This window comes from Cherax quadricarinatus, chromosome 59 (genome assembly GCF_038502225.1).
Source record: "Cherax quadricarinatus isolate ZL_2023a chromosome 59, ASM3850222v1, whole genome shotgun sequence".
In the NCBI taxonomy this organism is placed as follows: domain Eukaryota; kingdom Metazoa; phylum Arthropoda; class Malacostraca; order Decapoda; family Parastacidae; genus Cherax; species Cherax quadricarinatus.
Genome location: NC_091350.1, coordinates 9,172,140 through 9,189,789, shown reverse-complemented (window position 1 = coordinate 9,189,789; position 17,650 = coordinate 9,172,140). Strand labels below are relative to the sequence as shown.

The 17,650-nt window shown below is 38.7% G+C and overlaps 1 protein-coding gene across 2 annotated transcripts in view; it reads left to right on the top strand.

Moving 5' to 3' along the window:
• LOC128698795 (uncharacterized) overlaps window positions 1-17,650 on the top strand; it is a 49,254-nt gene extending 31,604 nt beyond the window's left edge. For both annotated transcript variants that reach the window (XM_053791187.2, XM_053791186.2), the window contains 6 exons: window positions 3,179-3,362; window positions 7,420-7,544; window positions 8,790-9,062; window positions 10,351-10,461; window positions 11,068-11,217; window positions 12,790-17,650. In XM_053791187.2, the coding sequence (XP_053647162.2) occupies window positions 3,179-3,362; window positions 7,420-7,544; window positions 8,790-9,062; window positions 10,351-10,461; window positions 11,068-11,217; window positions 12,790-12,916 (970 nt within the window). In that variant the 3' untranslated portion in view covers window positions 12,917-17,650. The remainder of the gene's footprint in view (window positions 1-3,178; window positions 3,363-7,419; window positions 7,545-8,789; window positions 9,063-10,350; window positions 10,462-11,067; window positions 11,218-12,789) is intronic.

Here is a 17,650-nt window from a genome sequence, read left to right as displayed (position 1 = left end):
CGTTCCAGGATTTTTTTTTTTTTTTTTTTTTTTTTTTTATCACACTGGCCGATTCCCACCAAGGCAGGGTGGCCCGAAAAAGAAAAACTTTCACCATCATTCACTCCATCACTGTCTTGCCAGAAGGGTGCTTTACACTACAGTTTTTAAACTGCAACATTAACACCCCTCCTTCAGAGTGCAGGCACTGTACTTCCCATCTCCAGGACTCAAGTCCGGCCTGCCGGTTTCCCTGAATCCCTTCATAAATGTTACTTTGCTCACACTCCAACAGCACGTCAAGTATTAAAAACCATTTGTCTCCATTCACTCCTATCAAACACGCTCACGCATGCCTGCTGGAAGTCCAAGCCCCTCGCACACAAAACCTCCTTTACCCCCTCCCTCAAACCCTTCCTAGGCCGACCCCTACCCTGCCTTCCTTCCACTACAGACTGATACACTCTTGAAGTTATTCTGTTTCGCTCCATTCTCTCTACATGTCCGAACCACCTCAACAACCCTTCCTCAGCCCTCTGGACAACAGTTTTGGTAATCCCGCACCTCCTCCTAACTTCCAAACTACGAATTCTCTGCATTATATTCACACCACACATTGCCCTCAGACATGACATCTCCACTGCCTCCAGCCTTCTCCTCGCTGCAACATTCATCACCCATGCTTCACACCCATATAAGAGCGTTGGTAAAACTATACTCTCATACATTCCCCTCTTTGCCTCCAAGGACAAAGTTCTCTGTCTCCACAGACTCCTAAGTGCACCACTCACTCTTTTTCCCTCATCAATTCTATGATTCACCTCATCTTTCATAGACCCATCCGCTGACACGTCCACTCCCAAATATCTGAATACGTTCACCTCCTCCATACTCTCTCCCTCCAATCTGATATTCAATCTTTCATCACCTAATCTTTTTGTTATCCTCATAACCTTACTCTTTCCTGTATTCACCTTTAATTTTCTTCTTTTGCACACCCTACCAAATTCATCCACCAATCTCTGCAGCTTCTCTTCAGAATCTCCCAAGAGCACAGTGTCATCAGCAAAGAGCAGCTGTGACAACTCCCACCCTGTGTGTGATTCTTTATCTTTTAACTCCACGCCTCTTGCCAAGACCCTCGCATTTACTTCTCTTACAACCCCATCTATAAATATATTAAACAACCACGGTGACATCACACATACTTGTCTAAGGCCTACTTTTACTGGGAAAAAATTTCCCTCTTTTCTACATACTCTAACTTGAGCCTCACTATCCTCGTAAAAACTCTTCACTGCTTTCAGTAACCTACCTCCTACACCATACACTTGCAACATCTGCCACATTGCCCCCCTATCCACCCTGTCATACGCCTTTTCCAAATCCATAAATGCCACAAAGACCTCTTTAGCCTTATCTAAATACTGTTCACTTATATGTTTCACTGTAAACACCTGGTCCACACACCCCCTACCTTTCCTAAAGCCTCCTTGTTCATCTGCTATCCTATTCTCCGTCTTACTCTTAATTCTTTCAATTATAACTCTACCATACACTTTACCAGGTACACTCAACAGACTTATCCCCCTATCCAGGATTTATATACTGAAATCAATGAGAAATCAAGTACATGCATATAAAAAATAATAATAACATTTCACTTACCTTTACTGAAGACTTCTGGGTGGATGGAAGATGGGAAGAGGGGATAGGAGGAAGGTGTTCACTATTGTTTGGAAGGAGAATCTCCTTCCATTAGGACTTTAGGTAGCAAGTCCTTATCTGGGGTTACTTCCCTTCTTCTTTTAATGCCACTGGGAACAACTTGAGAGTCACTGGACCCCTGTCGCACAAAATATCTGTCCAGAGAGGTCTTTTTCTGGCGTTTCTTTAAGATTTTCCTGAAGTGGGACACAACACTGTCATTGTACATGTTGCAGATATGGCTTGTTTCAGCTTGGTCAGGGTGATACTTTTCAACAAACTTTGCAACTCATTCCACTTGGCACAAATCTCCTTAATATTTGAAGAAGGCACCTCATCCACTCCCTCTTCCTCCTCCTCTGAAGCAAGTTCCTCGGCTGTGATCTGATGCTGTTCCAGTCGAAGCTCTTGCAGTTCGTCAGTGGTTAGCTCTTCCCTGTGGTCCTCCACCAACTCTTCCACATCCCCGTCACTCACTTCCAACCCCATGGACTTGCCCAATGCCACAACACCTTCCACAACAGGCAGAGGGTCGGCAGGGACAGGGTCTGCCTCAAACCCTTCAAAATCCCTCTGGATCATGTTCCTCACTTTATTTACCAAAGTTCTTACACTAGCTTTCCTTGGGTCCATGATGACTTATTTAGCAGTTGCAAGCACAAAAAACAATGGATTATTATGAAATGTATTGTATGAACCCGCGGGGTGATGGTCACGTGTTGGTAAACAATGGCACACTGAGCGTGAATGGCGTGGGAGACTGGCTTGGTGTGCGCGGTGACGGGCGGACGGGTACTGGATGGTCGCCGAAACACGAGTCTAATCACGAAACTCGAGGCCAAATTTTGCCAAAAAAAACTCGCCGAAGGTCGAATTTCATGAAAGTCGAGGCTGCTGAAACTCGAGGGTCCACTGCATATTGAAGTGTATTTTTCCTGCCTTTGAGAGCAAGAATTCCACCAGAACGGATTAATGGCTTTTCAATTAATTTAAATGAGGAAAATTGACTCAGCATACGAACAAATCAGGATACGAACAAGGTCATGGAACGGATTACGTTCATAAGCTGAGGCTACACTTTATAGGGTTTGCTACTATCCACAGCAGGTCCTTGGAACGTATCCCCCGAGGATTCAGGGGTCTAACTGTAAATTAATACTTTGTTTTTTGATCGATAGCTTCTAATATATGTAAATGTGTTCTTGATTAATATAAAGCACCATATTGTACTGAACACCTTTATAAAATTCACCTGTGAAATTCCAGTGGGATTAACAATTTCTTATGAACACAAGAGGAGTATAATAATAATAATAATTTAGATTTCAGTCACACAAACTATACATTTATTTATATTAGCAACTTCTTTTACATTATGCTGGGAGTCACATTTTGAGTCACTAACTCTCATTATGCCACATCTTCAGAAATCTGCAGACCTTTGACATTTCCTTCTCATTTCAATCACATCTTTAGCCCCCTTACCTGGCAGGTGCATTGAAATTAGTGGAGCAGAAGAGAACTTTGAACAGCTGGTGGAGGATCTACTGCAGAAAAAATCCACCGAACCCAGGATGTCTGGGTACCTCAAGCAACAGAGACAGACAATTGTTGCTCAGATACCTTCCACGTCAACCGCCATGGAGATCCCTGAGACTCTGCTGGATCCTGAGCAGGTCTGCCTAAGGCACACTAATGCAGTGCACATAATTAATTAAAACATGCTTAATATTTTTTCTGATTACAGTGGACCCTCAAGTTTAGAACTTGTTTCGTTCCAGATGGCTATTCAAGTGCTGTTACCGAACAAATTTCTTCTCATCGCGAATAATGTAAGTTAGATTAATCTGTTTCAGACCCACAACAAAACACTTACATAATTGGTCATGTTGGGAGCGGTTCTGAACTCGAGGGTCCACTGTATTTTGATTTTTATTCCATGAAATATGAATTGTACAGTACAGTTGTACCTCGGGGTACAAAGAGCTGAAAACTTGAACAGTTATGTAAGTGTATTTATGTAAGTGTATTTTTGGGGGTCTGAAATGGATTAATCTGATTTAAATTATTCCTTTTGGGAGCAAATTCGTTTGGTATTGGCACTCGAACAGTCTTCTGGAACAAATTAAGTTCGTATCCCAAGGTACCACTGTATTTTGATATTTTAGCAGTGCATATTACAGTAGAACATCCCCCCCATATCCACTGATTCAGTATCTGCCATTTCAGTGATACTTGATTTACTGTAGCCCAAAAATACCTCTTAATTTGCATAAAAATGGCCCCAAAGCACAAACATAGAGAAGCTGGCAGTTTTTCAAAACTAAGAGAAGCTGTGAAGTGCTTCCCATCAGTGAAAAGTGATAATTCTCCACTTCTTGTGCATAATTTATCAATTAAACTTTATAATAGGTATGTACAGGACTTATATATAGGGTTTGCTACTAGCCATGGTTTCAGTATCCGCAGCAGGTCCTTGGAATGTATCCCGTGCAGATACGGGGGCCCTACTGTATGTGCATTTATTTCAGTGCACTTGTTGCATTTATTTCATACTATTTTGAGTTCTGGAGGTGGTAAGTATGGTGATAGCAACATGAAGGATAAGTGGGAATATTGCAGTGTGGGAGGCCATTTAAATTGTGATGTCTGCAAACCTCTGGCAAGATGACTATTGAATGAGTGATAGTGAATGTATCTTCTTTTTTGGTTCACCTTATCTTAATGAGAAATGGCAGATGTGGTTAAAAAAAATGCATTTTAACTATTCAGACACTGGGGTAGGCAAACACAGCCAGTGAAGTGTGGCAAATGTTAGCAACTGCATCGTGTGTACATCTCATTATAAATCTCTTGTGTTAAATGAGGGTTTAGTTCCTCCTAATTGAGCATTTATGATCAGACTGTACTATGAAAATTTGCTCTGTTTACTAAATGGTTTATGCACTGCAGGTATTAGCCACCTGTAGTTAAGAATTAAGCATGGAGGGCAGAGAGTGCACTGGGTCAAGCAGTGAGCGAGCAGAGTTAGTCAGAGACTATCTGTTAACTGCCTCCTAATGGTTTTGGAGTCACTACCCCATATGTAGTAAGTGAGGTGTTGCAAGGAGTGCTGCTTACCCTATAATGTTTCTCATCTATATAACAAGTTTCCACAAGGAACAAAAACTGTTTGAACATGTTTATAGATGATGCAAAGAACCCATGTTAGATAAGTCATAAAAATGACAATGAGAGAGAAAGGCCCGAGAGGAAGAAATATCACTAGAAGATCACATAAATGAAACAGCGAGAAATATCAACAGATATTAGACCAAAATTTAAATATAGTGATGGTATGGTCTCTGCTCATAAGAAACATGTAAAAAAGCTAGGAAATTTTCAGAGATAAATGACAAAATGGTTCCCAGAGATGAACATGATTTACAGAGGAAGGCTGAAAGCATTGAACATGTCTTTGGCTGATAACATGGATAACAGAAGGCATGACAACCTAAAAAAAAATTAAAGAAAATTATTTCTTAATACTTACTGACAATATGTAGAACAGGAGTATTGAGATAGACTTTTTAATATGTACTGATAGTTTGTATTACCTGGACCTGGAGAGAGTTCCGGGGGTCAACGCCCCCGCGGCCCGGTCTGTGACCAGGCCTCCTTAGGTCAGTGTCCCAGGATGCGACCCACACCAGTCGACTAACACCCAGGTACCCATTTTACTGATGGGGAACATAGACAACAGGTGGAAAGAAACACGTCCAATGTTTCTACTCTTCCTGGGAATCGAACCCAGGCCCTCACCGTGTGAAGCGAGAGTGTTAACCACCAGGCAAGGATTTCTTAATATCTACAGATAGTTTGTATAACAAGAAGTGTTGAAAGTTCACTAAAAAGCTCTTTTCAAACTATAGTAAAGACAATGGAATCACTTACAAGAGAGATAATAAAGGCTACAACCACTGTTAATTATTAATTTTAAACAGTAAACTCTCTTATAAAACCCCTCTGAATAGTGTGATTTCTTGAAATTTTTTTTTTTTTTATTATTATCACACTGGCCGATTCCCACCAAGGCAGGGTGGCCCGAAAAAGAAAAACTTTCATCATCATTTACTCCATCACTGTCTTGGCAGAAGGGTGCTTTACACTACAGTTTTTAATCTGCAACATTAACACCCTTCCTTCAGAGTGCAGGCACTGTACTTCCCATCTCCAGGACTCAAGTCCGGCCTGCCGGTTTCCTTGTGAATCCCTTCATAAATGTTACTTTGCTCACACTCCAACAGCACGTCAAGTATTAAAAACCATTTGTCTCCATTCACTCCTATCAAACACGCTCACGCATGCCTGCTGGAAGTCCAAACCCCTCGCACACAAAACCTCCTTTACCCCCTCCCTCCAACCTTTCCTAGGCCGACCCCTACCCCGCCTTCCTTCCACTACAGACTGATACACTCTTGAAGTTATTCTGTTTCGCTCCATTCTCTCTACATGTCCGAACCACCTCAACAACCCTTCCTCAGCCCTCTGGACAACAGTTTTGGTAATCCCGCACCTCCTCCTAACTTCCAAACTACGAATTCTCTGCATTATATTCACACCACACATTGCCCTCAGATATGACATCTCCACTGCCTCCAGCCTTCTCCTCGCTTCGACCCCATTGCCTATGCTCTCATTAGCCCATCTATCCTCCAATAGCTGTTTATATCTTACCCTAACTGCCTCCTCTTTTAGTTTATAAACCTTCACCTCTCTCTTCCCTGATGCTTCTATTCTCCTTGTATCCCATCTACCTTTTACTCTCAGTGTAGCTACAACTAGAAAGTGATCTGATATATCTGTGGCCCCTCTATAAACATGTACATCCTGAAGTCTACTCAACAGTCTTTTATCTACCAATACATAATCCAACAAACTACTGTCATTTCGCCCTACATCATACAGTTGAAAAATTGCCTCCAAATTTGAATAGCATATATATAACTTTGATGGGTTCTGAGCTTTTCTACTCCCAGAGCCCAGCTGTAGGCCAGGCTCGTCTGGTGCTTGCCAGATCAACCAGGCTGTTGCTGCTGATAATCTGCTGACCCACATATCCATCACAGCCTGGACAATGATATTCTTTTCATTCACTATTCTATTTTGGATGTACTTTTTCAGTAACATTTACAAAAACTGTATGAAGGAGCTTTATAAGATTGCTTACTGTAACTTAGGTAGCAAAGAAAGATGTGACATAATGAGCTGAGCTCTGCTCCTGTAACTACAGAAAGTATGGTACTGTATCCATAATTAAATTTTATACCATATCACAGCCATATTTTTCACTTGCCATTGGATATAAAAAAACTAAAAATATGTTTACACTATCATTTATTAAGTGTTCAGTAACACTAAGCCTAAAAAATGATGCAAAAGTAAAAATAATATGTATATTAAAAAAAATTTAAAATTGCTAAAAACCATCTTAAGAGCAAGGCAAGCACTGAAAATAATAAACATGAATATAATGAAAGAGCATCATGTTAGCAAAGCACTAAATTTAGCAAACACTATATTAACAAGGTGTAATTGTATAGTACAAACTAATGTACAGGAGGGCCATGCTTATACAGCAGGTTAGATTCCAGGCTACTGTTGTAAATCAAAAGTCACTGTAAAGTGCAGATGTTTTTAACACGTTTGTAACTTGTGGACCTCCTGAGCAGTGTACCTCCTGGTTCTCCTCAGGATGCAGCAGCCAATGAACTCCATGAGTGCACTATATGTTATGAAGAATCGGTACTGGAGAAGAATATGGCTACCTGCAATGCTTATTACAACTTCCACAAGTTCTGCATTGACTGTATCAGGAAGTAAGGGCTTAGTTTTTTATTCAAATGCACCATTTAATTTTAGCTGGCAAGTGTTGAAAAGTAATACCTGGAGAGGGTTTCGGGGGTCAATGCCCCCATGGCCTGGTCTGAGACCAGGCCTCGTGGTGGATCAGGGTTTAATCAACCAGGCTGTTACTGTTGGCCGCATGTAAACTGACGTAAGAACCACATCCCGGCTGTGGTTCTTGCATTGGTATAAGTATAAGAGCGACCACAGCCCAGCTGTGGTCAGCTCTTATAAACATATTCTATGTAGTGATATGTTTTTTTGAAAATATGATTGAAAAAGTACTGTACTACTTCCCAAGTTTTATAGCGCATGGAACTATCTTCATAGTACAACATGCCATTCAATTTTTTATGAATTTCTGAAAAATTTTACTTTATAGAGGAGCTTTACAGTAGTGCTTACTGTATATAATGTACTGGGTAACTAGCTGAAGATGGATTACTATATATTTTAGGAGAAGCTCTAAACCTGTTTGGGTCATACAGTGCCCCCCAGGATTGGCATGTAATGAGGTTTTTAATCCAAGGAAGGGAATCAGGAGCCCTTCACCAGCACCAGGTTAACCCATTGAAGGGGGTCTATGGAGGAAGCACTGAAAACAAAACAAAAAAATAATAATAATATAATTTAAATACAGTTGTTTAGTGCTTATAATGCATGATGTTATAATGTGATTTTTTCTTAATATAGGCAGTAGGGGAAAAAGACTTAAACTGACCCACTTTGAAAATTATTAAAAGAATTCAGTCATGATTTTCGGAATATATTGTAAATAGCAATTACTGATTGAAATAGAGGTCACCCTGCCTTGGTGGGAGACTGCCGACGTGTTAAAAAAAAAATCGATAGGTGTTGACCCCCAAAACCCTCTCCAGTTATACATTGTTATGAAAATCCTGTCTTTTAAGTTTACACTGTTTTACTTAGTCTTGTAACATTTTATGTAAATTTGAAAGATAGCTTTGTTGTGCACCCCATACCCATCCTGTGGGCAGTCAAAAGATTTACAGACTCACAAAATGGGTCCAGGAACTGGACCTTGACATTAGTTTGCTAAGTAAATTACAGAAGTCATTTATTACTTATGTAGTTTGCTTAGCAGACTAATTTATTTGGTAATAATAATAATAATATTGCTTATATATTTAATGAATTTAGCCACATGAACCATACTGGTCCTCGGGATTTTCATCTGACATGTCATCCATCGGCAGGCATGTAGCAGCACAGATAGGCCAAGGAAATACCAGATTTAAATGCATGAATGGATACTGTGAGTCAGAGTTCTCATGGAGGACACTCAAGAGAGTGATGGAACCTGTGGTGTTTGAAAAACTTCAAGAAAGAAAGCAGCAAGATGAAATACGAGCTGCTGGCATCGAAAACCTAGAGTCCTGCCCATTCTGTAATTTCATGATCATCATGCCCGACCAGGAGAACAAAGTACTTGAGTGTCTCAATCCTGAGTGCCTGAAGGAGTCCTGCAGGTAGGATGATGTCTTCAGTGAGTGGAGGAAGAATCCTATAGTTAAGATACTTTTAAGTAGATATATGGTTCAGAGAACCGACAAGATGATGAATTTGACACTTGTGCAACACTTGGGTATCTTTATTGTGAAAACTTTTTGTCAACCAGTGGCTTCCTCAGTCCGATGCAGAAAAGAATGGTTGAAGATCAGGAGTTTGAGGTATTCAGTCCCTCAACCTGGTGTCGATGTAATCAGTCCTTCAAGATTGATGGACTGAAGTCATTGGCTTCAGGCTGAGGGAATGATTACCTCAAACCCCTTCTGATCTTCAACCTTTCTTCTCTGTACCTGACTAAGGAAGCCACTGGTTGGCAAAATGTTTCCACAATAAAGTTACCAAAGTGTTGCACAAGAAGTATATATTTAGTGCCAAATATCTGAAGGAATTTTGCTAGTAGGGTCTACTACTAAAGGTGTAATTAAGTACAGAAATTAATTCTACAGTAGTTTTTGGCATTATTAAGCCCAAATAAAGGTACTTCTACCAGAATAACAGAAATCAAGTTTTTAGGAAAATCAGTGTGACCTCCCATACTCTTCTTCAGTTAATTTCAGCTTCATTCTTGTGTACACATCTTCAGCTTTTCTAAATTTTCGGAGAACACCGGAAAGAGTTAGGCATTGAAGATTTGGTAGGTGTTGGAGGGAGGAGGGTAGGTGAGTGAGTGTTGGAGAGGAGGAAGAGAAGGGTGAGTGTTGGAGAGAAGGGAGAGAGTGGTAAGTGTTGGAAAAAAGAGAGAGGGGAGTGTTGGAAAGAAGGAAGAGAGGTGAGTGTTGAAGAGAAGGGAGAGAGTTGAGTGTGGGAGAGAAGAGAGAGAGTTGAATGTTGGAGAGAAGAGAGAGAGGCGAGTGTTGGAGAGAGAGAGAGAGGTGCATATTGGAGAGAAGGGAGAGTTGTGAGTGTTGGAGAGAAGGTAGAGGGGTGAATGTTGAAGAGAAGACAGAAAGAGGTAGGAGAGAAGGTAGAAAAAGGGATGAGTGTTGGAGAAGGTAGAGAGGCAAGTGTTGGAGAAGGTAGAGAGGTGAGTGTTGGAGAAGGTAGAGAGATGAGTGCTGGAGAAGGTAGTCACAACTGGTTAATGGTCCAAGTATAAGTTTCTCCTATACGCAGGTTATTTGTGTACAGTATTAAAGAATCGAGTTTGAGTTTGCTTGGGTCAACTGTTAAAGGCACCCCTTAAAATTTTCCTTATGAATATAACTTGCTATATTAATTTGAAAAACAGTGTCAAAACTATCTTTTCAGGTTATGCAAAGAGGCATCGCACATCCCATACCGGTGTAATGAAATAGAAAAAACAGATCAGAAAGATGCACGGACTGAAATAGAGAATCGCATGGCAGAAGCAATGATCAGGTAGGGGGTGATTTGATCCTCAATATAAACTTACAGGAGTGTGAGCAGGGTAATATTTAGTGAAGGGATTCAGGGAAACCGGTTATTTTCATATAGTCGGACTTGAGTCCTGGAAATGGGAAGTACAATGCCTGCACTTTAAAGGAGGGGTTTGGGATATTGGCAGTTTGGAGGGATATGTTGTGTATCTCTATACATATATGCTTCTAAACTGTTGTATTCTGAGCACCTCTGCAAAAGCAGTGATAATGTGTGTGTGTGGTGAAAGTGTTGAATGATGATGAAAGTATTTTCTTTTTGGGGATTTTCTTTCTTTTTTTTTGGGTCACCCTGCCTCGGTGGGAGACGACCGACTTGTTGAAAAAAAAAAAAAAAAAAAAGTATCATAATTGATATTAACTCTTAAGCTGTATAGAAAATACATTTAATCTATTACAGCATTGTTATTTATAGTTAGTTTTCAAATTAATCTTGTCATATAGCATATCCAGTATGTATCCCTGAGCATATATATGGTATACTATTATGTTATTAACAAGGAAATGATTGATCTTTTTTGTATTTCACTGAATCAAATTGAAAAAAAGAAAAATTTGTATATTGCAGGGAATGTCCAAATTGCAAAAAGCGATTTATCATAGAAGCTGGATGTAACAGGATGACGTGTCCGTGCGGGGCCGTCATGTGTTACCTGTGTAAGTCACTCATCAGTAACGACTACAACCACTTTGAACGAGAGCAAGTGGCTTCAAACAAGTAAGGCACTTCTTTTATTATTTGTTCCTTAGTGTCTACACCACAGTAACAGGTAACTCCAACAGTAATATTGTTTCTCAGTGTCATCAACAAAGAAATAGGTAACTCCAACAGTAACATTGTCCCTCAGTGTCTTCAACACAGTAACATTGCCAGGTTCAAACATCAGGTGGTTCAAACCCTTGGAAAAAAAAAGTACTGCCCCCACATACTTAACAACAAATAATTAGACTATTTTTTTAAGGTTGACTTTATAAGTTTTTTTTTTTTTAAATCAAGACACAATAAAAATTCAATGTTACAATTATTACATCTGGAAGAAAAAAGGGCAGTTTGTACACCCGTCTCGGAGATGTCTCATGATGCCAACAATAGCACTGTGTGTGTCTCCGTCAGAACCATCAGTGTTGGATCACTTTATCAACAACACTAATTCATTGCAAAAAAATGGTGTTTTAAAACTTATTACATGTATTATTATTATTATCATCACTTTTTTTTCAACAAACCAAGGTATTATTATTATTATTATATTATTATTATTATTATTATTATTATTATTATGTTATTTTTTAATACATTGGCCATTTCCCACTGAGGCAGAGTCACCCAAAAAAGAAGAAACACTTTGATCAGCACTAACTCCATTTTTATTATTATTATTATTATTATTATTATTATTATTATTATTATTATTATTATTAATCACTGTAAAAGCCTGCAACAAAATGTAATGCATGCAGCACCATGTACTTATGTCTGGAATTAAATTTTTGACATTGAAAGAAATTATATTTATTAATTTTAAAAAAATTTCTTTTGAGTGTTCTTGCATCTTAGAAAGAAAAATATCTTGATGCATTACTTAATTTGCTCTATATCTTGGAGTATTAATGTTATGCGGTGACAAAAATATGGATCATCAATTATCCAGCTATTTTGGGAGGAGGGAGAGAGGCTGGATTATTTGAAAATCAATTTATCTCCCCCCCCCTTTTTTTCACATTAATTTCTAGTATTATGTTTTTAGTTATTAGATTGAACCAGACTGCTAAATAATGTTGGATGTCATATATCCAGTCACCAGATTGATGATCTGCTGTACTATATAACCTCTTAATTCACAGGTTAGGTTCCTGTGCTGAATGTGAATCTTGAAAGTATAGATAAATAGAAAATTCACTTGTCTGAATAATTAAAGTTTTGCCATATATATCCTTAAATATTGCTCTAAACTGGTTAAAGAGTCTATTTTGAATGAAATCCAAGAAAACTGTGAGTACTCAAAGCTGTCTTTGAACTGATTTTCAGTAAAAATGTAACTAATTTACAGATATTATACATCACTCAAATTTTGGGGTGTCTGTGGTTTAAGACATGCAAAGCTTTGTTATTAGGTGGAAATATGTAAAATAGGGGCCTAGAAATTCTTTATTATTAAGTGGAAATTTGGCAACAAGGGGGGACAGAAATTCTTTGTTATTTGATGGAAATTTTTAAAGAAAAAAATAATGTCACGGGGCACAGAAATCCATTAGGAAGAATTTCTTTAATTATTAATTTTTCTCAAAGGTGCCCTCTCTGGAGCAATGCCACAGACCTTCATACTTCTGAGGTTCGTGAGGCTGCGGTCAGAGCCAAGCAGGAAATGGACCCAAATATCTCGCTTCTTCATGACCCAACGTCTGACATTATGTAACACCTCGGTGGTGATTATGCTGTGCTTATCATGTTGGAAGTTCAGTGTAACTCAAGTACATTAATTTTGTATTCAACCCAGTATGAATGACACTTGTTTCTTACCTGGAGTATACCTAGTAAGGGTATACTTTGGTTACAGTCTGTAAATAACTTCACTATAAGCTGGAATACAAAGCCTGTCAGTATACAAAAATATTTATACTTTTTCTAGCATTCAATTTAAGCAGTCAAATCAGTTCAAAATCACATCAATCAAGAGCAGTTAAGTTTCTCTTTTCCTAACTAAAAATGTACAGAAAAAAAGATTCAGAGGTTACCATCATTCAGTACATTGCAATTTAGATGGTGCAGTGGGGTTGTAGCAATGCCTAGTGATAGTAGTCAGTGTTGAAGGTTGTGTTGAGTGAGAAGCTTCGATTTCAGCGTGTTTTGTATCCTTAACAATTTTTATTATTTTTTTTTTATTCTATTGCTGAGCACCGAAGGTTCAGAATTCAATGCTTGAGAAAATTATAAAGTTTGTTTTGGTACTCGAACACTCACATGGTCTGTTTTCATTTCTGATGTTTTGCACTGGTAATTGCTCCTTATTTTTCCCTCTGATTTTTTGCTACTAGCCATGATACGGTGAATGAATCATGAGTTGACGATACCTCAGTTATTATTATGATAATCATAACCAAGCGCTAAACCCATAATGGTCATACAGCAACAGTGCCTCAAGTTCCACTCACTATGGTCACTCTGATCTCAACTTAATTACTCCTCTATCTTCACCACGCATGTGGCTCCCAACCCCATTCTAGTGAAAAATGGGATAATGATATTATTTTTATTATCAAGAGGCTTATCCATTTAGTATCCTGTGACATTTGCTTTATACTTCATTACCATTACAACAGTAAGAGGTGAGATGTCAGAGACTTATAAAAAGTACAAGACTGCTAACAGCAGTGTATTAAACTTTTTTTTTTTATAGGAGTCAGCTCTCCTATAAAGCTCCTCTATATAGTGCAAAGTTTTCCATGAATGTAATTGAAAAAGGTATGAAAATTGAATACTGTGCACTATGTACCACTACCATTGTACCACTACCAGTGTACCACTACCAGTGTACCACTACCAGTGTACCACTGCCTTGGGCTAATCAGCTTTGGGTGCACTTGTTCAGTCGCAGTTATGAAAATGCGCGCTGTACAGGAGTACCTCGCTTTAAGGTGCTTAACTAATACAGCACTTTGCTTTTCAAGTACAGTGGACCCCCGCATAACGATTACCTCCGAATGCGACCAATTATGTAAGTGCGTTTGTACGTGTATGTTTGGGGGTCTGAAATGGACTAATCTACTTCACAATATTCCTTATGGGAAAAAATTCGGTCAGTACTGGCACCTGAACATACTACTGGAATGAAAAAAGTTCGTTAACCGGGGGTCCACTGTATACATATTCATGTTTATTATTTTTTGTGCCTGCCTTGCTCTTAAGGTTTGCAGTGGTGATGTACACATCAGCTGAAACCTTCAGTAGCAAGTAGGCCTACCATTCAACAGCAAGTAGGCCTACCATTCAGCAATGAGTAGGCCTACCACTCAACAGCAAGTAGATCTACCATTCAACAGCAGGTAGGTCTACTGTTCAACAGCAAGTAGGCCTACTATTCAACAGCAAGTAGGCCTACCATATAACAGCAAGTAGGCCTACTATTCAACAGCCTTCACCATAAGCAAAAGACAAAAATATTTTAAAGTTACCAATACTGTACAGTATTATAGCATTTTTTTATTATTTTTACTTTTCCACAATTTTTTTTAAGCCTATTGCTATTGCACTCTTAATAAATAATAGTGTAAACATGTTTTTAGGCTTTTATATGCACGGGCAAGTGAAAAAAAGGCTGTGATTCACTCTAAGGATCCTAGCCTGCTGTATTTGTGAGGTATGCCTGTGAAGGTGGGCCCCACTTATACAGCAGATTAGGTTGCCATGTCCTGCTTATACAGCAAATTAGGCTCCTGGGCTCCACTTATATAGCAGGTTAGGTTCCTGGGGCCCCACTTATACAGCAGGTTAGGTTCCCAGGCCCCACTTATACAGCAGGTTAGATTCGTGGCTACTGCTGTAAAGTGAAACATAGCTGCGGGCGGGTGCGGCCCCCCCTTCCCTTTTTTTTTTCACCTTCAAATGCATATAAGAGCCTAATAACATGTTTACACTATCATATATTAAGTGAACAATAGAGCTAGGCCTAAAAAATGCATATACGGTACATACATTACTTACCTTAAAATATTTTTCTCCTTAGCTTATAGTGAGTGGTGAATATATTTATTGTAGGAAGTCTAAATAAATGAATGGGCAGGGCCGGCCTTAAGCTGATTGGACCGACTGCTCCCAATTGGCCCCCATGCTAGAGTGTAGCAGGAGTATAAACTTCGACAAAATTCTAAAAGACTGCAGAGAAAAAAGCAAGAAAAAATAACTTTCTCCTAATAAAAGGAATAATATAACACATTTATAGTTTATAAATGTTAAGTGATTTTTAGAAGTCTGAAAAAGATAATTTGTTTCCAACAGTGCACTTAAATTCTGAACAAAAATAAATTAATATTTTTAATAAATGATTTCACAGTCACTAGAGCAAGTGGTATTGTGACTATGTACTTTTCAGAGGTGATATACAAATTTTGTTTCTTGTAGGCTTACAATTATGCAATTTTATATTAAAATATAGCTTACATCTGTTTGGTCTATTAACTCGCATGCATTTTTTAAGCGCACAGTTTGATTGCTTTCCATACTTGGGGCCCACCAAAATTGTTCCCAATTGGGCCCTGCACCTCCTAAGGCCAGCTCTGAGAATGGGTATAACTGAAAACTGCTGCATTAGTGAAATTCTGTAAAGTGAAGCACTGTAAAGTGGGGCCTCCTGCACTGAGGAGTATTATAAGAGAGGTGACCACAATACTCAGTTGTTTCTCTCTAATATGTATATTACCTTTGTGTAAATGAATGTCATCATCCTAGAAAGCTGACAATCCAATATTAATTTTAAATATTGTATTACAGAGACAAAACTGAAATCAACAATACTGGTTATAGATGAGTTATATCTAATCTTTATCCAAAAAAACATGTTTCATGTGATAAAATTAGTTAATGTTCTTGTTTATGTTTAGAAATTCTGAACAAAGTACACTGCTTTACTGAGATGGATGGACCTTAAAGCCTACACAGTGCAGGTGAACATTCCATGCATTTTATTTAGTACAAGTTACCTACAGTATTTCTTCATTTTTTAAGTTATCATTATGCTACATGTTAATTAGCTTATCATTTCACAATCTCATAAACATCTTCAGAGTTTTAGAACGTATCATAGCTAGTGATGGTACTATACCTTTGATATCTTTGATATATCTCTGACAGGTTTCGAGAGCTGTTCTCTTGCAGCCCAGCCCTGGTATACTGTGATTTGTTCTGTGTTATGTTGGTCATCAGTGTGGGGTATATACATAGCTAGTATACATGACAAGTATATGTACTACTGACATACACCTGTAACCAGTTTCGAGGGTTCGTTGATGGTCTCCTTTCTTTCTTGCTGCCCTGGATTTCCTGGATGGCCACCACTCAGAAACTTTTTTTTTTTTTTTTGGTATGACGTTTTCTGTGTGGGGGGGTGAGGGGGTGAAGAGTGGTGGGGGATTGGGGGTTATGGACAGGTCATGTGGAGGGGGTCTTTTTTTTGGGAGAAAAAATAGGTCACAACTTCATTGTGGACTGCTTGGTCAACCAGGCTGTTGGTGGCCTGCAGGCCTATATAGCCATCCTAGAGTCATCATTCTTACTATTTTTAGTCAGTGTTCCACATTCATTATTACTGTACCTTGTCCATTAATTTCAACATTAAGTAGAGTATCTATAGAACATGTTTGTTCATTTCTTTCTTTGCTTATTCATTTGATTATCATCACTAGTTTGTTAATGTTCTCTTCGCTATCATGTTCGTGTGTTCATTATAACCTTATGGTTGTTAACTGTTGTAAAACACTGATTAATATCACCTTTCACTTATTCAGTATAACTGTGTACAGTTGTTCCACATTATAACAATACTCGTATCTCTAGCTGCATTTCTTACTTGACTCTTCAACTTGTCCTTTGTAGTAAATTTCACCTTTATTCAGTTGATCATTTTATTAATGTTGTACAATACCAACAGGTAGATGAGTGAGACACGTGTAGTACTTGGGTACTTTTATTGGCATGTGTTGCACACGTCTCACTCATCCGGTTGACCCTCAGAGATAAGGTCATCGGAATCAGTTGTCCTTCCGATTTCCTCCTGTAAATCGTAACGTTCAGGTATCAGCTAGTTTTTGTCATTAGCCCTAGAGAGGTATACTAGAACTAGTGATCGTCTCGTATAACCGGGTATACTGTACCCGGCAATGACAAGCATATATATCATTTTTCTAATCAGGATGTATTGTTGATAATTGAGGCACATTTAAATTAGTTTACTGAAGTGAATACAAGGCCTGTCACAATTCTATTTCACTGTCCACACATGCAAATACCTCACTAGGGCAAATCATGTACCATGTCTACGATTTTGTCAAAAATCTATTTTTCCACGATGTGTGTTCCACAGAGAAGGTGAAACCTAACCAAGAACCACCATACCATTCTGTGCCTTAACAGCTATAGCAAATAAAGTATATTATCC